The sequence below is a fragment of the Diachasma alloeum genome, unplaced genomic scaffold (genome assembly GCF_001412515.2).
Source record: "Diachasma alloeum isolate Michigan unplaced genomic scaffold, Dall2.0 Dall_scaffold_01249, whole genome shotgun sequence".
NCBI classification, from domain to species: Eukaryota; Metazoa; Arthropoda; class Insecta; order Hymenoptera; family Braconidae; genus Diachasma; species Diachasma alloeum.
The window spans coordinates 5005-27314 of NW_021681358.1; the positions used below are offsets into that span (position 1 = coordinate 5005).

Consider the following 22310-nt stretch of genomic DNA (forward strand, 5'->3'; position numbering starts at 1 on the left):
ACCGCCGACTCGATAATTTAACACTGGCGCCATCTCGCGGCATTCTCCCATCTGAACTTCTTTACCACACAGCACACCATCAATAATTTCTCCTAATTATACAAAATAACCTATTAATGGGTATTAATTGGGACCAATTGTTTGTCTATCAGCATTTAAATAATTTTTTGATTATATTCCAATCATTTTTGGCCCATTTTTCGCCTTAAAATGACATCCATGCACATCCATGCTACATCCATGCTACAACATGGATCCTTATTCGCCAGGGATGCGAAAGAGCCTGCGTGTGGTATGTAGGCTTTGAGTGTGATACATAGGCTCTGCGTATGACACACAGTTTCTGCGTGTACCATGCATGATCACGAATATGCAGAGCCTACGTGTAATCCCCAAAGCCTGCGTGTAATACGCAGCGCTTGCGTGCAATACGCAGGCTGTTTCGTATCCGTGCGTGAAACAGGCAGGCTCTTTCGTATCCGTGTACGGAACACGCGGACACTTTCGTAATCATACGTGGCACACGCAGAGCTTGCATATCACACGCAGGCTCTTTCGCATCCGTGCGTGGCACACGTAGAGCTTGCGTGTAATACGCAGGTCGGCGTATTTCACGCATAGTGCTTTTAGCCACGGCTTAATTTAATAGTAGCACAGAGAGAATATATATCTTCTGGAATTGACACAAAAATGACTTCAATGAAATTGTGCAGCTCAAATAGCAATGTGGTGGCCTTTATACAAATTGTTTTTTTTCTTCGACTAAAACTGTGTTGAGACTCTAGTGAAAGTAATTAATTAGGAATCGAATATCTTGAATTGCGTAAAGTCTTCCTTTTGTAGATACTGGTAATAGACTGTAGTGCACCATAGTCAGTTACCAATATCATTCTAGATTGGCTGGTCATTAGATTTCTCTCCCGATCATACATGGGGGATATTACTTGAAGACGTGATCCCAGGAGGTGTTATTTATTCAATTCTTCAATATTCATTCCAGGTAGATAGGTTAGGAATAATAAAGGATGCTAGTATACATTGCTATACCAGTACAATACCTGGTGAATTTGCTATGACCTTTTTTTGAAGTTCATTTATTCAACAATAATATGTCGAATTCTATTGCAGAATAATAAAATTAAGTTCTTCTTAGTGTTATTATTCTGAAATAATCATAAGACAAGTGTTTGTTAATGGCGGATTGTCAATAAAATGATTGATATCTTTCAGGCGAATACAGCTGTCTGAAAGTGGATTTACATTTTAAAAGAGAATTCAGTTACTATCTCATTCAGATCTACATTCCATGCTGTATGCTTGTCATTGTGTCGTGGGTATCCTTTTGGCTGGATCAGAGCGCCGTGCCTGCCCGAGTATCACTCGGTAAGACGATATGGACAATCACTACGTGGCTTAACTTTATTGATCTTCCACATGATATACTGTCAAGTGTTAGGAATGAGTAGAATTGCCTTTAGTTTTTACATGTTTAATGGAATGAAGAATTCATTCGCTATTGATGTTTCGATTTCCTTAGTCTTATTGGTTTTTGGGAATAACGATTGATTTTTCCATTTATCTCATTTTCTTTTTTTTTTTCTCTTTTCATTCCTTCTTTCCACTGGGGGTTTTCTTCCTGCGTAGGAGTGACGACACTACTCACAATGGCAACACAAACATCTGGAATAAATGCCTCACTGCCACCGGTATCTTATACGAAAGCCATCGACGTTTGGACTGGTGTGTGTTTGACATTTGTGTTTGGTGCGCTACTTGAATTTGCACTCGTCAATTATGCCTCACGTAGCGATATGCATCGGGAGAATATGAAGAAGAAATATCGTGAAATTGAACATTCAGCATCCGTCGATCCGGCAACGGAACTGCTAGAACCGGATGGCTCAACAAATTTTCAGATGGTCAGTTTCTCAAATGAATTATAGTAGATAATCAAAAATTTAGTTGTAAGTTTGCATGATCATGGATCGGACAAGAGTCATTTGATTGAGAAGATAAATCAAAATTTCACAAAGACCTTAAAGACTTGGAAAGCCTTTAAAGTTGGAGAAATGGATCGGGACTTTACAGTTAGTTGAAGAAAAAAAAAACAAATTCTAAAAAAAAAGAAAGGAAATAGAATCCGATCTATGGTGTTCCTACACCAAACCAAGAGCCGTCCAATTTCTTTCAGAAGCCTCTCGTCCGACACCGGGAGGATACGATGTCAATGGATAAGATGCGCCAGTGCGAAATACATATGCAACCACAGAAAAAAAACTGCTGCAGGTCGTGGCTTTCCAAGTTCCCGACGAGGTCCAAGCGCATCGATGTAATATCACGGATCACCTTTCCTCTCGTATTCGCACTGTTCAACCTCGCGTACTGGTCCACGTACCTATTTCGGGAGGAAGTAGACGACGAATGAATAGCGAAGATGAGGAGGAGGATGAACATCTTGGATCAAGGAACGATGTGGCTCGCGGCCATTTTTATCATCCACACACACGTCATCGGGCACGCAATCATCACTCGCACCATGGTAACCGTCATCAGCATTCTCACCATTCACACTCGCACCATCAGCACAACAATTCCTATAATCGTCCACGCCATCGTCAACAACAATCACCAACTTTGTCAACACATACGGCAGATGGTGATGTCCAACAATCTTCACCAGGTGGTATGTCGTCTAGATTACCATCGCGTGATTCAACGTCACCTGTATCTTCCCGGGTGGTAACACCATCACCACCACCACTATTACATCGCACATCTGACAAACCAAAGAATAAATTTTCACGTTTACCACTGAGTCAAACGGAGAAATGCTGCTTTGGTCTTATACCAATGCGTTATTTTACCTGTCATGCTAAGGGAAGTGCAAGAATTGACGTTTTAGCACGTTTTGCTTTTCCATTCATGTTTGTCGTATTCAATTTTGCTTACTGGTCTATGTACCTCTTTCGAGGAGAAGAGGAAACTAAGATGAGCTGAGGAACGAGTGTAAATGATTATAGAAAGAATGAAAATCTAAGGGCGAGTTGATATTAATTTCTTTAATGGAAAAAGCATTTTTATTTATGAAAAATTGGAATAACTTGAGCAAATTTTCAATACAAGAAAGAATAACGCGGAAACAAATTGATTGAATAATATCCTTCGTTGATGTGCTCGGTACAATCAATCGTTTATACCAGGATTGCAGGTGTCGAGATCATACGATTGAATGCTCAAACATATTAAGAAAGCAACCGGAAAGAAAGTGAGTTATTAATATAAAGATAAATTCGGGGAACACTTCTACACAAAACGAGTTTGGGCGAGAATGAATCATTTGAGTGAATGCGAAATTTGTAGCATTAATAAATTGAGTGATGAACCGCGTGCCACAGAGTGACGTTTATGAAGGGGGTCTCGATAGTCACGGCCTTTTGAAATGATCTAGAAAAACTATGAAGAAGAAAAGCAGAGAAATAAAATATGCATACACATTTATAATTATTATATGTATGTATCGGCAAGTATCTTGTTATAACAGTCAGTGAGTCCTGTTTATATGAAAATGAAGAGAAAAAAATAAAAAATAAAACAAAAGAGTATTCAATTCAGACTTTTAGCCTCACGATATACAACTCGATGGAGAGCGAAGAATAGTACATTAGAGTACAAGGGCACAAATTTCGTTTTCAACGAATGTGTGTACAGACCTCGCCTTCGGCTCGGCCTGTGAAGTACACATTCGTTGAAAACGAAATTTATTACCGAGTGCTCTATAATATTTTACGTCAAGTCGTGCAGAAGTCGAGTTTTGAGCAAGCTGCGCGAAGCGCAGCGTGCGATGAACTCGACTTATTGCACGGCGCGACATAAATAAAAATTTCTCTTTCCACTAATTCGAAACGAGCTTGCCATGAGTATTCTATATTCCTCTGAATTAAAAAAAGTACAAGTTCACTCAACTATCAACGTGAGTCGTCGTAGAAAGCTTGGGTGATCTATGGTAAGAAATTGAAAGGAATCGGAGAAACATATAAAAATAAGTAAATCAAAAATTATACCAATGTCTAGAAGAGGTTTTTATACGAGGACATCACACAGTTTCATCAAAAAATTGTAATGCAAAAAATTTATAAACTATTCGTTAACTGGCACAATTTTGTCATCCATAGCTGAAATGGATTTTAAAAATGCGTATGAGAATGTCATTGAAATAGTATATTTCGTTACGAGTGCGGAAAAGTGTTTTTTGGCTCGTGGGATTATATCACTCGCCTTCGGCTCGTGCTATAAACCTCCCATGTGCCAAAAAACACTTTTCCCACGAGTATCGAACGATATTTTTCATCACAATGTGCGGAAAAGGGACGTTTTAGGCACGCGAAGCGTGCCTAAAAAATTACTTTTTCGCACAGCGTGATGAAAAAATTAATAAACCGGGGTTAATCTAGAAACAATTCGAAATGAAACAAAAAATGATTTTTTTAATTTTATAGAGTCTAGAAAGCAACTGAGACCTCACTCTCCTGAGCAATTCAGGATAGTATTGATTTATAACAAAAATAGAGTAGAAACGCTATGAGTTAATTCGTTGGGACTCATTATTTCTGAATGTACAATTTGAGAACTACATCAATTTAAAAAGAGGTAAAGCTGCAAAATCATTGGCGATGAGTGACAAATGGTCTATTTTACGTTTCAATTGCTAATCGACCGGTAAATTTAGCGTCGATCGCGCCCGACGCTCGTCAACGAATGGGACGCATGGATGACAGGAATTTATATCATTGCATCGAAGGGATTGGGCAGGGTACAAGAGTAAAAAAAATTCCAATGTTGATAGAACCATTAATTTGAAATAAAATGAAGAGCGATGACGCTATCTTTATTTCCTTCAACATTTTATTCCGTTTCTCTCTTCCAACTTTTTCTCCGCCCATTTCAGGCATCAATATCGATGCCTATTCATAAAAGTAGAGAGAAAATTATAAAAGATTTTCGCAACTGAGATATACAGTTGATTGAATAATTTAAATAAACCCACAAAATTGAAAAAATATTTTCAATCAAAAATTAAGCATGGATTATATCGATATAAACGTTGGAAAGTAATTGTTATAGATATCCTCGACGAGTCATGAATTATAATTTTCGGTTGATTGAAGAAAAACAAGAAGAATTAGAGGAAATCTCGTATGTAAAATGGGATGAGAATTTCCATATTTTATTGTGGAATAAATGAAGATTAAATGAAGAACGTGAATAAAGAGAACATATTGAAAAACATTGAAAAATGATACGAGGCGTTCTAGAAAATAATCACTGTTAGTGTTGATAGTTGCACTCACTATAAAATGTAACAATAAAATGGAAGGAAAAAAAAATAAACTTCATGCATTAATATTCATTCAAAATTAATCGCCATCCCACTGTAAATAATTATCAGTCCTCAAAAGGTTTCCAGTGAAACACAAACATTACATTAAACAACGATACAATTGGCATATCTATACAGGGCGATCAAGAGGGGAAAGAATGCAACCCCAACATGGAAACATTTTCAAGATGTTCCATTGCAGTTCAGAATGCCCCTGATCTGCAAAGGAGGAGTGAATTTCATAAATGAAAAATAAATCAAAGAAAACGAACGAAATCATGTCGCTCAAGCGAATGGACCACTACGAGAAAAATTTTAAAACCGTCAAAAATATGAATTAAAAAGTGACTCGATGATAGACTGGTGTGAATCATTTTTTAATCGCACCAGAATGCTCCCGAGAAATATACAGGTATTTAGGTATTTCAGGTTTACATGCATGCTGATATACCTTTTTAAAGAAAAAAAATGGGTAATAAAGGACAATTTAAAAAGAAACGTCCACAAGGTTGTACCATTGAGAGGAGTATATGCACACTAGATGGGAAGTACGAAATCGAAAGTGAGGAACTTTAGAATACTTAAAAAACAATACAGAAAAGAGGATGTATGAATTAATAAACCTAATTAACACGAGATGTAGAACGAAACGTGCTAATGTGACGAACATTTATAAGTAAACCTTGCGTAACACCTGAAAACGAAAGAAAAATAAATAAATATATATATGAAAATAAAATGGATTTGACGAGGACGAGATGAGTTTTATAACTGTCACAATATTTAGTTTCATGCCCAAATGGGATAAATTTGAAAAAGAAAACAAAAAAAGGAAAACAAAACCAAAGGAGCGTAGAAAATTTGTTTATTAATCATATTAATGATATTGAATGTTGATATATTTAATATAAGTATCATCTCGTGTCACAATCAAATCGAGCTCTGTCAATAATTAAAATGGTTAGATTTGCATTTACTTGCATTTGTTATTTTTGGCAATGAAAAAGCACACTCATATATTCAGTGCGAGAAAGTTTTGATTACTCTAATGGTTTTGTTGAATTTATGTAGATCTCATTAACGCGGGTCGTAATAAGAAAATCAATCACGATTGAATTATTTAATTAAAACACCATAAACGGAAAAAATAACACTGTCACCATTGAAATGGGAGCTATTGAACTCTGTGAGAAATTTTTAAAATTATATCCGTGTTATATTACCCTTGTAAGAACACTGAAAGAAAAACAAACACGTTTTCAAACAAGCCTTGTTTGGGTCAATAAAATCGCTATAATTGAAAATTGCCAAAAACGAAGTCAAAATTGGTTCGAATTCGAAAGTCTCAAATATGCATAATTGCTCTGCTTTCGACAACGAAATATTTGGCTCAAGAGGCGGATAATTCACATGAGACTGTGCCTTTTCAGGATGAAAATATCTCATCCAGAGGAAAATTTATCAAGAAATATTTTGCCTCCAAGTTACAAGATTGCTATATTATTATGATTGTTTCATTTAATAGTGCATTAGAGTACAAGGGCACAAATTTCGTTTTCAACGAATGTGTGTACAGACCTCGCCTTCGGCTCGGCCTGTAAACTACACATTCGTTGAAAACGAAATTTATTACCGAGTGCTCTATAATATTTTATGTCAAGTCGTGCAGAAGTTCAGTTTGGAGCAGGCTGCGAGAAGCGCAGCGTGCGATAAACTCGACTTATTGCACGGCGCGAAATAAAGGTTCATTTCTCGAGCTCATTATTAGATAGCTGAAACAAAAAACTACTATATCCCTTGTTTCCCATAAAACGAACATTTTTCGGGAGCAAAATACGCATGGGAGTATCGAATAACGAAGAAGTAGTGTTGAAAATGACATTTTTTGTGTGTACAGAGAAGGTAATTTTTTTGACTACTAAATCTATTTTTGTGACCAAAATTTTTCATCTCAGCGCACTCTGCATAGTTGGCACACAAAAAATCCCTTTTTTTATAAGTTTCAAAAAACTATTTTCTTGGCACAAGTAAGACTTGTTTGAGAACTCTGACGTTTTTCTCTCAGTGTTAAATATAAATCAATAAAATTGTTTTCCATAAACATAAATGAGCAGTGGTAAGTCTGAATAAAATTTTATTTTATCTATGGCATGAAATTAAATTATTTCATTCAATTATATTCAACGAGTGCTCGAGTGGTCACTTGAAAGCTGAGAAGATATAGCATGAAAATTGTGTGCAGAAAACGTCATCAAACTTATGGAGACAAAAAGTAGTTATTTCAATTTATGCGAGACAAGATTTGTAAACGTGGATAAAAACGACATAATAAACAACACAAGACGCCGTATTCATTCTGCTGCAAGGTTGCTCAATTATTGATATTTAGAAGTTCTTAAAAGAGAAAAAGAGAAAAAATAAACAAGCCCTATAACAGTATTATGAGATTAACATAAAAATTTTACCTACTACTGATGTAATTGAATACAAAGTATGAAAAATAATAGAGAAAAAAATGGAGAATAAATATAAAAAAATTCGATGCTTGTCTTTGTTTTATTAAAGAAAAATCATTTTTCATTCAACATAGTTTTACAATTAGAGTAATTTTGTTAATATCTGCTTGGTTGGTCATCATTTTTTAGGTTTTTCTCTTTCATCAGTTTCCGAAATTCTTCTTGTTTCTGCTTCTGTTTCCTTTTCCGTTCTAGCCGTATTTTCTCATCTGTCATAGTTACGAAAATCATGAAAGAAAGTGCAAAATTCATTTCTTCATCAATTCAAATATTTCAGAACCATTTTTGTAAGGTTAGGTACTTGAATTAATTTCCACTTTTTTCAAAGATCACATAAGTAATATCATTCGTGCATAAGTAACCATCAAACATACCTTATGTATGGTTATCTATGTAAGTTGAAATACTATCCATCAGTTAAGAAAATAGTCTATATCATTCGATTAAACTATAAGCATTGTGATTTTTCATTGCATCGAATATATCATGTTTTTTTGCCTACACAATAATTGTTGAAGCGTTAAATTTTTTTATTGTAATTCAATGGAATCTGTAGCTGAAATTATCATTTACTGGTGAAAGGTTATGATGAATATGCCCTACCTAAAATTACTTGCCAATAATGATTTTGATTATTCAAAAGTCACCATGTCCTAGCTACTTGAACTTATGTTTGCTTTTTCCATAGATGACGTGAGTAATACAACTTTCACATTATTCATATATGTATAACACTCGCCTACCGATGCGAAAGTGCTGTTCATAAACTGTCAAATTTCGTATATGGGACATTCCATGTTAACTCAGCCAACCCTCAATTTGTTTGGTTCTTAGAATCCTGAACTGATATACTGACAGTCAAGTACTACATAAGTACATGTTGTCTCTAAATTTTCTCGCCTTTAACATCAAATGTTTGTCTACGACATGCGTCAAAAACTCAAATTTTTGAAAAAATATATCTTGCGAACCAATTTACGGATTTTTATAAATAATTTTTTTTTTCGTTTTTTCACGTATTTTTCAAAGAAAAATACGATAGTATTACGAGGATAAGTAATAGCCCTTATTTCGAGTTTTTTATTTTTCGAATTCCACTGTTACACAGGGACCAGTCGAAAATCAATTGATTCTTTTCTTCTTCAATAGATAATAATAATACACAACTTTTTCGGGGTATTTCAATATGTGACTTTCATATGAAAATAAGAAAAAAAAATTTTTTCATGAAAAAAATTTTTTTTTCGACATTGATGACTACAGGCGGAGCAAAACAGATCTGGGGGCAAGAAGAGACCCCGGGGCAAAATGAAACCCCTATAGCTTCTTTCGTTTTCCAATAAGAGGAATGAGTTCAGTATTCTTTGTTCATGTAACGTTGGCTTACAGATTACATATGAAGAAGGAAATTATATCAAAGAAAATGCCTTGCGAGGGTCAAACGTCGCGCGTGTCATACCTCGTGAATCAAATGTCGCACACTGTTGAAAAATTCAAGCCGAAATTTTCGGTACACTTTTCGGAAACTTTTATCTCATTATAACTCCACTGATTTTCCAAGGAATTTTGGCATTGAAAATTCAAAACTTCATGTAAAAATCAATGAAAACCGTGAATTTCAATTCAATTTTGCCTTAGAAATTGATAAAAATCGGGAAAATTCAAGTCAATATATTCTTGAATTTCAATATATTGATAATTTAGCGTCATTTGGTACTGAATGTTCATACGATTTCATTTTACATTCTAGGAAGTCAGAGAATTCTCATCTTCCTGCTGCTTAAAGATTTGAAATTTCATTTAATTTTCAGTGAAAACTGAAGTTTCATGATTCTGCCCTCTGACACAGATTCAGTGTCTTCCTCATGAAAATTACTAGTTAACTGTCTATGAATTTTCAATTTTTTTCCAACAGTGCGAGAATCATAACTTGCAAGGGTGAAGCGTTGACAAGGGTTAAACAGCAGAAGTAGGCAGGGAAATCTCCAGGTATGGTTGACTCTCGCAGTTTAATCCTTGAGATTGTCCTGCCTGCCGCTCTTTTTGCACTCTGGTCATCGTTTGACCTTCATGAGTTATGATTCTTACGAGGTCCGAGACTCACGAGTTGTGATCCATCTGAGGTTTAACCCTTCCAAGGTAGGACCCTTGCAATTGATGATCCTTGCCACATTTGATTTTCGCACTTCAACCCTTGCCCTTCTCCTGTGAACCTCAGAAATTATTTCGCCCTTAAGAACGTTCCATCTGTTCGATTACATAACCCGTCCCTTTTCTTTGACCGTTGTAAACCTCGTGAGCCAACACATTGCTCATCGAATCCCGAAGGGGGCATGATCGTTGAAACCCACAACTGATTCCCCTCCCCCCCGGGCCACTTGAATATTTTCCCATACCCAGTAGAATTCAAAGATAGATTTAATCTCATTTATCTTGTCATATGACAAGATATTTATTATATAATGATGAATTAAATCTGTTGAGCTTTTTAGATTCCATTCAACTTGCTGTTCTTCAGACCACCATGGATTTGTCTGATTGCATATTCAAACTCCTTAAAATTGAATATTTTATTAATAAGTGTAGAGAACTTAATCATTTGTGTAAAACCTCAAACTTTACAGGAGTTCCATTTTGTCCCGGGGTCTGTATTGCCCCGCTGTTCATTTTACCCCGCCTATAGCCATTAATGTCAAAAAAACGAATTTTTCATAAATTTTTTTTTCTCACCTCCATATGAGAATCACAATTTGAAATACCCTGAACGAGTTGTGTCTTATTATTATCCATCGAAGAAAAAAATAATTAATTGATTTTCGACCGGCCCCTGTGTAACAGTGGAATTTGAAAAATAAAAAAATCGAAAAAAGGGCTATTACTTGTCCTCGTAGTACTGTCGTATTTTTCTTTGGAAAGGACATGAAAAAACGAAAAAAAATCTTTTTTTATTCATCAAAATCTGTCAATTTGCTTGCAAGATATGATTTTTTAAAAATTTGAGCTTTGACACATGTCGTAGATAAACAATTGATATTAAAGAGCGACAATTTAGAGAAAGCATGTACTTATGTAGTACTTGACTGTCAGCATGTCAATTCAGGATTTTGAGAACTAAAACAATTCAGGGTGGCTGAGTTGACATGGAATGTCCCATATAATATCCGGGCAAAGTATAAACATTTTATTTTTTTTATTACATCAAAAATGTTAAGTTTCTTACCTACAAAACAAAACTTCAGCAACACTACATTTTTACTACAATTCGGGAGAATCTCTAGTGAACCGTCATAGTTTACTGATGAAAGTTCACGGCAAACATGCTCGATGTGAAATTACTGGCAAAAAAGAGATTTTTTTCTATGACAATGTTCGTCTACATGTTGCTAACACGGACATGGTGTCTTCTGATTATCTTTTGTTCACGTCGATGCCACTTGGTTTTATGAAGATATCGCAAAATTGGTCGACAATTGAATGGCACCGCGAAACTGAAACTTCTTTCGTGGCGAAATCCGTTCTTTCCGCAAAAACGATAGCAAAGCAATAGCTAACGGTGGACAGTACTTTCTATAAAATGTAAATCATTTTTCAACTAAAAACAAACACTTTTGCCTTACACAAAACAGACGGAAATTGATTCGAGTACTCAATAAGAAAATATAAGCACCAGTGGAAGTTGATTTCAAACTTTGCCCAGTTTCAACTGCTGATTTACCAATTTTATTAGTAGCTGATGGAGTAATGAGGATGTTGGCAAATGGCGTAACTGAGCGGCCATCAATTAGTATTAGAGGTTTATCATTCGTAGTTGGTTGAGTTTCTAAACTTAGCCTCTTAGCTGGTGGCTCATTCAAGTCTTCCTTAGGTTTGGCATTAACTTCTGAATCATCTGAAGCAATAATTCACAGATATGCGGATATTCCTGGAACAAGGACATTCAAACATCAGAAATGTCGGAGACCATACCAGTCGATTCAGTAGGACTTTTCGGTCGTTTCACAGCAATAGTCGATGAAGTTGCCTTAACTTCTGGCTTATCAACAATTTGATTATCAGTGGACAATGGGGTATCACAAGTTTTAAGTTTTTGCCTGTGCTTCTTTCCAATAATCTTGCTTATTTTATCCTCAATAATACCACCGAAGCAGATGAGAGCTTTTTTCAATCCATGAGTTATTGAAGACTAGAATATATAGTTTAATAAAATTTCACATTTTCACGGTGAAGTGATAGAACGACTTGTGGTGAAAATTTGTGTATAATATTATAATTCTTTGTCAATATCTCTGAAAGTCAATCAGAAAAACTTCATCGTAACTCAATTGATTAATTTTTAGAATCCGTTTCACTTTGAAAATATTTCAAAGATGCGATGTCAATAAACTACTAGATGAGTTACCAAGATCATATTTAAAAGTTTAGTATATAATAGGATACCTGAGAAAGTGAGAAAAATTTTTGATCCAGCCCTTTTTAGCCCGTCCCTCAAACGAAGATGTTTTTTTGTGTTTTTGGCTTTGAAATACGCCTCGCACCACAATTGTCATCCTGTTTAAACATTTTTTTTAAAATATTCGTTAAATTCCATAGAAATAAAAATAGTTTTTTTATTATCTAAAATAAATCATGGATAAATTAATTTCTTGGTTTACTTTTTTTTTCATTTTTGCAGGCCATATAAAATCTATCAAGATTATAGTATATTTATTTTTACCCTAGCGGACTCAGTGGAGAGTCCAACTCTCTATTTGTTCCACGATTAGAGAGTAAGTAGAGAATGGGTAGAGAGTTGGGCTGACAGGGCAGATTATCTACTCTCCAATGCTTTGAGAGAGTAGATAGCTGAGGCGAGGGATATGCTGACCCTTATTAACTGTGGCCCTTGAGAAATTTGACCCTCTAACGGACTGACCTGTGTACTTGGGACCTGTTTGAAATCCCGGAGCTCAAACTTTTGGACCCTGGAATGTTTTCAGCTGCAAATACTCTGATTTCATTTAAAATTTTTTAATTGGATCTTTGTGACCCTTATAATTTCAGACCCTTAATATTCCAGACCCTTAAATTGGGACTCTCAATAATTCTGACCCTTGAAAATATTGAAAAGTGCAACTTTTGACCCTTAAGCCTTCAGACCCTTAGACTAGTCGTACTATCTACTCTCTACTCTTGTAGAGAGTAGATAGTTGGGAGCGGATGCGTGGTGGGGGCTACTCTCTACTCTCTACGCGTCTAGAGAGTAGATAGTTGGCGGTAGGTGCGAGGTTTCAAAAATAAGGGTCTGAATGCCCTAAACGAGTAGAGAGTACGACTAGAGAGAGTAGAGAGTACGACCCCCACCACGCATCCGATCCCAACTATTGTTGTAGAGAATAGATAGTACGACTAGTCTAAGGGTAAGAAATTTTAAGAGTCTAAAATTTCACTGTACATATACATGTTCAAGGGTCAGCACTATTTAGGGTCAAATTTTTAGGGTCATCAGGAATGATGAGGGTCTAAAGAAAATAAGGGTCTGAATGCCCCCACCTCCCACCTACCGCCAACTATCTACTCTCTAGACGCGTAGAGAGCAGAGTAGCCCCCAACACGCATCCGATCCCGACTATTTACTCTCTACAACAGTAGAGAGTATATAGTACGGCTAGTCTAAGGGTCAGAAATATTAAGGGTCAAAAATTTAATTGTTATTATTTTCACGGGTCAGCACTATTGAGGGTCAAGTTTCACGGGTCATGAGGAACGATAAGGGTCTGAATTCCCCACCTCACACCTACCGCCAACTATCTACTCTCTAGACGCGTAGAGAGTAGCCCCCACCACGCATCCGATCCCAACTATCTACAGTGGACTCTGGTTAGAGGCATATTAGTTAGTGTCGAACTTCCCCTCAATTTTTTTGGCTCGCCCCTCGAGCGCTTCCCCACTCTGTCCCCACGCAAGCCGGAGAGTAAACACTCCAATATTTTTTTCAAATTGCTATTGTCTTCCGATTCGAGTAAAGACGAAAAATAAAATATTCTGCATTTGAATTGTCGATCAAAAAATTTAGTCCACTTCTGGCTGTCATGGGGGGAGAATCTCGTTTTCTTGGCATAAAATTAATTCGAAATTGGATTAAATAAAATAATGAAGCGAGGTAAAGAAAACGACTGTAACATTTTTGATTCACATGGTTCGTTAACTCCAGAAGAAATATATCTGTTCTATGGAATGTTAGGTACAAAGCTTCTGTGATCAAATATAGTCAATAAAATTAAAAATATTGATAATAAAAAAATCGTCTGAATCTATATGAATATTGCTATTATGGTTGAAGCTGTGAACTAAAGTTTATCATTAAAATAAAGCGTTGAATTGAGAGAGAAAAGAAATAGTATTTTTCATTTTATCGTTCCCAGTTCTCGGAAGTCGGGCTCGGCGTGAGCGCGTAGTGGGGGCAGGGAAATAGAGTCGAATTCTCCGAATTCGCTTCCCCTATCCTGCAAAACAGTCGACTCTAACCAGAGTTCACTGTACTTTCTACAACAGTAGAGTATATAGTACGGCTAGTCTAAGGGTCAGAAATATTAAGGGTCAAAAATTGAACTGTTTTCATTTTCAAGGGTCAGCACTATTGAGGGTCAAGTTTCACGGGTCATGAGGAACGATAAGGGTCTCAAAAATAAGGGTCTGAATGCCCCCACCAAGCACCTACCGCCAACTATCTACTCTGTAGACGAGTAGAGAGTAGCCCCCACCACGCATCCGATCCCAACTATCTACTCTCTACAAGAGTAGAGAGTAGATAGTACGACTAGTCCAAGGGTCTGAAGGTTTAAGGGTCAAAAGTTGCACTTTTCAATATTTTCAAGGGTCAGAATTATTGAGAGTCCCAATTTAAGGGTCTGGAATATTAAGGGTCTGAAATTATAAGGGTCACAAAGATCCAATTAAAAAATTTCAAATGAAATCAGAGTATGTTCAGTTGAAAACATTCCAGGGTCCAAAAGTTTGAGCTCCGGGAGTTCAAACAGGTCCCAAGTACAAGGGTCAGTCGGTTAGAGGGTCAAATTTCTCAGTGGCCATAGTTAATAAGGGTCAGCATATCCCTCACCTCAGCTATCTACTCTCTCAAAGCATTGGAGAGTAGACAATCTGCCCTGTTACCCCAACTCTCTACCCATTCTCTACTTACTCTCTAATCGTGGAACAAATAGAGAAATCACCGTACTCTCTACTGACTCTCACATAGGTCCGTTAGGATATAACATTAAACACCTTTTATTTACTATTTAATTGCTTAATTACTCAGGAAATGGATTTTTACATACAGGAGGAATATACAAAAGGAATAATAAACTGAAAAAATAATGTTGCTATGGTCTAATTGAGATAATCAATAAAACTACTTACTGCCATTCCATGAAATCTAACGAAAATTAAAAAAAAAATTCAATCGGATGAAAATAGTGATACGAGAAGCCTTTCAAAGTCAAAAACACGGAAAACGACACCTTCATTTGACACAAGAGGTAAAATGAAGAGAGTCTAAAATTTGTCTTGCTATTTTTCGGTACCTTATGATATATCAAGACTCACGTGATACCATTTCCATCAACCGAAGACTTTCAAACTTCACCTTGGTAGCCCCTCAATACAAAGAAAATTTTTTTTCAATCAAAGCCCGTTCTGCCAGTTCATGGTTGACTTATGAGCTACAAGTCATAAAATGATGACAAATTGACGATATACCACCCGTGCTGTATAAATAGCCGAGCCTTTCGTCGACGACTCAGCATTACTATAACCGAGCTCCTCATGAAACGTTCCATCAGCCAATTGCACTCTGACAAAGGCGGCGCATCCAATTTGATACTTTCCCAGAACATATTCCACAAAATCTGCAGGAAATGAATTCATTGCATCCTAATCGCCATAACCCTCTGCTGAAAATTTATCGTGTTCTGTATTACCTCCTACCTACTGTTTGGCTTGTGATTGCATGACTCCAATTTCCCTGTCCAAATACTTCATTAGCGATGGCAACTAATTCATTATACGTCCCAGTATGCGAGTCTTTAAGAATTCCGTTGGAATTTTTTTCTGGCGATATACATTGCTTTGCTAATGGCTACAAAATCGACGGTATGTTTTGTATGTCAACAATCACAAAGAATGAAATCAACAAGAAGGGCTATGAACAAAACAATGACCCTGAAGTTTGCAGACAAAAATCTTCAACAGAGCATATCTGGTGAGGAAATTGAACAATTAGAAAATTTCAAGTTTCAATTTGTTGGGCCTGACGACATCTAATCGTGACGGTGGCTACATATGTGAATGAATCAATTACGGGTTGCTTTCTTCGAAATTTAACTATGGAAAACCATTGACACGTCATATCTCACTTCGGAATTATTTCATTGAAAAAAAAAAAACATGGGCACGATTTTCATTCTACGAAACTTCGACGTGATTTTTGTCCTTTTTTTCTAGTCTTATCGGTCAACGTTAAATCCGCTGTAGAACACTAAATTTTTGGCAAGCTTCATTATTCATCCAAATGATCCGATCGAAAAAAGAAAAAGCATCACGTTTGAAAAAATTATAAATCTGGTCGTGATGTTTCTTGTTTTTTGTAAAAAATGTTTTATTAATGATATATGCAATGTTTTTCACGAGGGAAAACATCAACAGAGAATATCTACGAGGAAGATAAGTAGATTAGGACAAAAAACAAATGAAACGTTGGATTGCAATAAAACCTCAACGTGAAATGTTTTTTTTCAATTTCTCTTCGTTCTTTCCATGAAAAATAGTAGAATTACGAAAATAAATACGTTTAACATAGGATATCTGCTATACGAACAATGATGTCGAAAGGAAAAAAAATCACACTTCACATTCTTTCCCAATTGTTACGTGATATTTGTTGCTTTGCTTCTAATTATTATTCTCAGGGATCTACAATGGATGCTATAGTCATGACGCTGAATTTCTTATATCTAATCGTTTAACAAAGTGTATTTTGCGAGGAATTGGCAAAGAAATATGTCGCAAAGAAGAAAGAGCTAGAAACTCTAGAAACTCTAGTCACAAGAGAATGGGCAAATTGTACAAAGGTCACAAAAATCACTAGGATTACGAGGATCACAAGGTGCACACAGAAAACGTTGTGCAGATTATCTGCAATCTTATGCAGGTTTTACACATAAGCTCCGCGAACCTCCCACTATGTGTAAAGTCTGCATAGTTATGCCTGAAATATGCATAAAGTATGTATGAAATCTGCTAGTAACCAATTGCAGATTATCTGCACTATTTATGCATGTTCCGCCCATAAGAGTTCCGCAGAAAAAAAAGCCAGTACTCACCGAAACTTTAACGAATTGTGACTTTAACAATTCGGAATTTCATAGAGAAAGCAAGAAAAAATTGTAAATTCTAAATCAATAATTTAAGGGGATAATGGGACAAAATAGAACAGTAGAGGAAAGTGAAAAAGCGCTGTTTGTTGTATTAGTTTCGACTCTTCATCACGCTGTGGGTAGTTAAGTTTCAGTTTGTCTCGGCCTCCCCTATAAAAGGTAAATAAGTTGAAGAAAATAAGTACGCACGAAAAAATTTAGTAGAAAATCCTCGCAAATTTGCTAGACAATTCTTTTGAATTGTTAAATAGAAAATATTCTATTGATGCAGTTCCACATAAAAACGCAAGGTCAAAAAACTCAATTACGGGGATGTTTTCGCTAATTTTTTCTCCTGAGTGGGATGAGAGTTATTTCTCAGGTTGCCTTTTAATGGTTTAAATGAGAACATTGCTGAAACTTGAAAAAGTAAGAATTCATTTTCTTCGTATATCCATCAAAAACGTCGTTTTTCACGTTTTTAGCTTAGAAATGCCCCTTGTACCAGTTTTCGTCCGATTTCAACTTTTTTTTTTTTAATGTTTGCTATACTCCAACGAACAAACCCAAGTATCCGTTTTGCTTTATATTTATCAGATAATGAGAAAATGATTTTTTTAGTTTCTATTTTTTTTCCTCTTTTTAGCAAATGTTAAAACTAGTTGTTTTTCGTTATTCCACCTTGTAATCATACGTAATCGAAATATTATAACAAAAAAAATGGGGGGGAAACAACGAATTTTAGCATTTGCTAAAAAGAGTAAAAAAAATAAAAAGTAAAAAAAACATTTTCTCATCATCTAATAAATATAAAGTAAAACGGATACTTGGGTTTTTTCGTTGGAGTATAACGAACATTAAAAAAAAAAAGTTGTAATCGGATGAAAACTGTGGTCCAAGGAGCCTTTTTAAGCTAAAAACGTGAAAAATGACGTTTTTGGTGGATATACGGGGCAAAACGGTTCGAGTCCGAAATTTTTTTCACTTTTTTATCTATCCCTTCATATATCAAAAGTCATCCAATGGCTGTTGAGGCCGAGTCGAGACTTTCAAATTTCACCGTGGTCTCCCCTTGAAAATTTTTTTCTGAATGTTGTTTAAAACTTTAGAAATTCCTCGATTATTTTGGAAAACTAAAATTTTATTCAAATTTCCAGAACACCTAAGAATTTTATTCAATTTTTTAGCAATTCCGGGAATTTCTTCAGAGTTTCTAGAAACTCCTTGAATTCACTTAAATTTTCCAGAAACTCCCTGATTTTTCTCGAAATTTCTAGAATCTTCTTGCATTTCCTTGAATTTTCTAGAAACTCCTTAAATTTTCTCGAAATTTCTAAAAACTCCTTGCATTCCCTAAAATTTTCTAAGAATCCCTGAATTTCCTCGAAATTTGTAGAAGCTTCTCAATTCCCTGGGAATTTTTGGAAACTCCTAGAATTTCCTCAAAATTTCTAAAAACTCCATGCATTTTCTTGAATTTTCTAAAAATTTCTTGAACATTTTAGAATTTTCTAGAAACTCCTTGAATTCTCTCGAAATTTCTAGAAATTCCCTGAAGTCCCTTGAATTTTCTAGAAAAATCTAGACCTGTAAGCTCAATTTCCCAAAACGACTCCTCATGACGAAAACATAGACGTATCCTCATCAAAATTTCGCCCTTATGCGTAAATCATGCCAAATCTGTGCGGAAAGTACGCATAGATGTGCAGATAATCCGCATAAAAATTGTGTATTTCATGCATAGTTATGCGGATAATCTGCATAACTATGCATGATTCACGCACTATTTATGCATGATTTGCACATAAGAGAGTGACTTCGGCTTATGTGTGAATCCCGCATAACTATGCAGATTATCCGCATAAGTGTGCAGATAATCTGCACAGCGTTTTCTGTGTGTAATGGTTAAATTTCACGAGGATCAAGCATGACGAATATTATGAGGGGACGGTCGAATTTTACAACGGTAAAAAATCGTGACGATTACAAGGGTCATAAGGGAATGGTCAAATTTTGCAAGGCTCAAACATCACAAGAGTCACGAGTCAAATTTCACGAGGGTCACAAGGGGATGGTCAAATGTCACAAGGGTCACAAGAGGGTACTCAAATTTATCGAGGGTCAAACATCACGAGGGTCACTAGGGAAGTCAAATTTTACAAGGATCAAACATCACGAGAGTCACAAGAGGATGATTGCAGTCCAGGAGAGTCAAACATCACGAGGAGAACGAGGGGATGGTCAAATTTTACGAGGGTCGAATATCCTGAGGGAAATTCTCGGATTTTCTAGAAAGTTTGAGAAAATGCTCGGACTTTCTCAAACATTCGCACATTATTTTTATCATTCTTTTTGTCTTCACATTTCTCTGAGACTAAATTTCTCGTAAGATTTACAACGCAAAATTGTGAAATTTAACCATTTAACCATTCCCTTGTGACCCACATGTCCCTCGTGATGTTTGACCATTCCGTTGAGACCTTCGTGATGTTTGACCCTTGGAAAATTTGACAATCCTCTGAAGACTCTCGTGAACTTTGACCAGCCCCTTGTTACTCTCGTGACCCTCGTAAAATTTGACTATCCTCCTGTGACCTTTGATGAAGTTTGACCATCTCTGTGACTTTTTGAAGAAAAATTATGTTTCCCATTTTCTAAGTTTTATACTCACGAGACCAAGACGATATTCTCTTAACCGAGACCGAGACGATACTGGAAATTTGGATATTTTTCGAGACTGTCGAAAGTCTCGTCTCGTGCGTAGCCCTAAAAAGAAGAAACTCACGGGAGTTTTTAAGAATAACATGAATAAATGTCAATTTTTTAAGAATATAATCATTTTTGTAGAAGATATCCGATGTTGAACGTATTTATTTTCGTAATTCCATCATTTTCAATAGAAATATCGAAGAAAAATCGAAAAAAGAAATTTCACGTTGAGTTTTTATTGTAATCCAACGTTTCATTTGTTTTTTGTCCCAATCTACGTATCTTCCTCGTAGATATCCTCTGTTGATGTTTTCCCGCGTAGAAAACATTGCATAAATCATTAATGAAACATTTATTACAAAAAAAAAAACAAGGAACATCACGAGAAGATTTATAATTTCTTCAAACGTGATGCTTTTTCTTTTTTCGATCGGATCATTTTGATGAATAATGGCGCTTGCCAAAAATTTAGTGTTCTACAGCGGATTTAACTTTAACCGATAGGACCAGAAAAAAACCACAAAAATCACGTCGAAATTTCGTAGATTGAAAATCGTGACCATGTTTTTTTTCCAATAAAATAATTCCGGAGTGAGATATGCCGTGTCAATGGTTTTCCATAGTTAAATTTTGAAGAAATCAACCCCTAATTTATTTATTTACATATTCAGCCACCATCACGATTAGATTTCGTCACACCCGACAAATTGAAATTTTCTCATTGCTCAATTTCCACGTATAAAAAAATCATATAGAAATTTTCTATACGGATTGCGTATAGAAATTCTATAGGATTTCCTTATATGATATTCGGATATTTCTATACGAATATTCTCTATACGAATTATTTCTGTATATAAATTTTTACATAAATTTTAGTTTTCATACAAAAGATGTCTAAACGCTCGGGAGAAAAACGTAGAGAAATGTCGCAACTCCATACGAAATGTTTCTATACATGTGGCAGTGGGTCGTATAAGATCAAACCTATAGAAATCGTATAGAAATAATTTGTATAAAAAATATCCGTATAGAAATATCCGAATATCATATACGAAAATCCTATAGAAATTTTCTATACGGATTGCGTATAGAAAATTTCTATACGATTTTTTCATGCGTGTCTTCATCAGATATGGTGTGTTGAAGATTTCTGTCTGCAAACTTCAGAGTCATACAAAACACTGAAAAATTGAAAGAGGTAAAAGGTCAATAATATTATTTTGGATACTCACAATCTTTATGCAAGAATGGAAGTTCATAATTAATATCCAAAACAATCATGAAGCACTAAAGATACGATAACCGAAAACAAACAATGGTATCTTGAAAATCGCAGTACTCCGTTTGAATTTCGAGGTTAGGATTGTTGGGGAGGTGTATTTTGGGCTCGCCGATACTTCTCCCGAGTTTTACTAAACGCTGGACTCAATGAAACGAATGTGGATACATTCAAATAAATAATAATGCGATAGACATTACGACTAAATAAATTGTTCGCTAATAAAGTTGAAAAGCAAGAAAATATTGTATTCAGTAATGGAATAATAAATTGTGAGAAATAACGGAATACCACTAAGGTATGATACAAGCAGGTATGATGAACCCAGAAATCAGGGGACAAGTTCGCCGGAGCGCCAAAAGCGGCGTTCCGGTCGACTTACGCTTGCCCTCATCGCCTTTAGTCTCCCACCACTGGCACTTATTTTGCTGGAGGGAACGTTATGAAATTTATATTTTAAGTCAAAATAATTAGCCCCGTATGAAATTACATGTACAATGCGAAGAAAAATAAAAAAATGCAAATATATTCATGGTTTTTCATGTACTATTTCTTTCATAGTCAATGGCCCGCTCACTCTTTCATTAATGGGGTGATTTTTATCTTATAATAGGTGAATTCTTTCTTTTTTTACTGAAAATAATTACCAAGATTGAGAGTGAAATCACTGCTCAATGTAATAGCAGTTAAAAATAAAATGAAAATGCATTTTTGTCCAATGTTGAACAATATTTATTTTTCGCGCGAAAATATCTCGCGAATGTTGTTTGTTTATGGCTGCTCCAAAACATATTCCAATAGATCTGAACAGTCTGTGCGAGTTGATTCATGCAAAATGGTTAAATCGTGTGCAATTATAAATTGCAAAGCATCTTCTAGGGATAATTATCGTTTTTTCTCCCTTCCCAGTGTGAAAAAAATTGAGAAGCGACGACAATGGCTGGAAAAAAGCGGTGATTTGCTACCGAGTGATCAAGTGTCAAAGAACGATTGTTATTTGTGTGAGGTGCGTAAGTGAATAGTTGGGACTTTTTTTT

The 22310-nt window shown here is 35.7% G+C and overlaps 2 protein-coding genes across 10 annotated transcripts; one reads left to right on the forward strand and one right to left on the reverse strand.

The window, feature by feature from the left end:
• The first annotated feature begins 362 nt into the window (after positions 1-362).
• Positions 363-3721, forward strand: LOC107046261 (glutamate-gated chloride channel). Of its 2 annotated transcripts, XM_015268844.1 has the most exons (5): positions 363-385; positions 658-1000; positions 1231-1383; positions 1645-1919; positions 2287-3721. In XM_015268844.1, exons 3-5 carry the CDS (start codon positions 1314-1316, stop codon positions 2995-2997), a joined length of 1056 nt encoding a protein of 351 aa, XP_015124330.1. In that variant the 5' UTR covers positions 363-385; positions 658-1000; positions 1231-1313; the 3' UTR covers positions 2998-3721. The 2 variants fall into 2 exon arrangements, with proteins under 2 accessions (XP_015124330.1, XP_015124331.1); XM_015268845.1 differs by lacking the exon at positions 363-385 and having other exon boundaries at positions 552-1000; positions 2192-2526.
• Positions 3722-7906: 4185 nt separating this feature from the next.
• LOC107046263 (DNA repair protein RAD52 homolog) lies at positions 7907-21591 on the reverse strand. Of its 8 annotated transcripts, none has more exons than XR_001461526.1 (6): positions 21227-21591; positions 15849-16006; positions 15628-15776; positions 11860-12076; positions 11561-11782; positions 7907-8102 (listed from the first exon to the last, which is right to left on the reverse strand). XR_001461526.1 is itself a non-coding variant. In XM_015268847.1 (6 exons), exons 1-6 carry the CDS (start codon positions 21251-21253, stop codon positions 7990-7992), a joined length of 831 nt encoding a protein of 276 aa, XP_015124333.1. In that variant the 5' UTR covers positions 21254-21591; the 3' UTR covers positions 7907-7989. The 8 variants fall into 8 exon arrangements, 6 of the variants coding, with proteins under 6 accessions (XP_015124333.1, XP_015124332.1, XP_015124338.1 ...); XM_015268847.1 differs by having other exon boundaries at positions 11609-11782; positions 15856-16006; XM_015268846.1 differs by having other exon boundaries at positions 15856-16006.
• Positions 21592-22310: the final 719 nt, after the last annotated feature.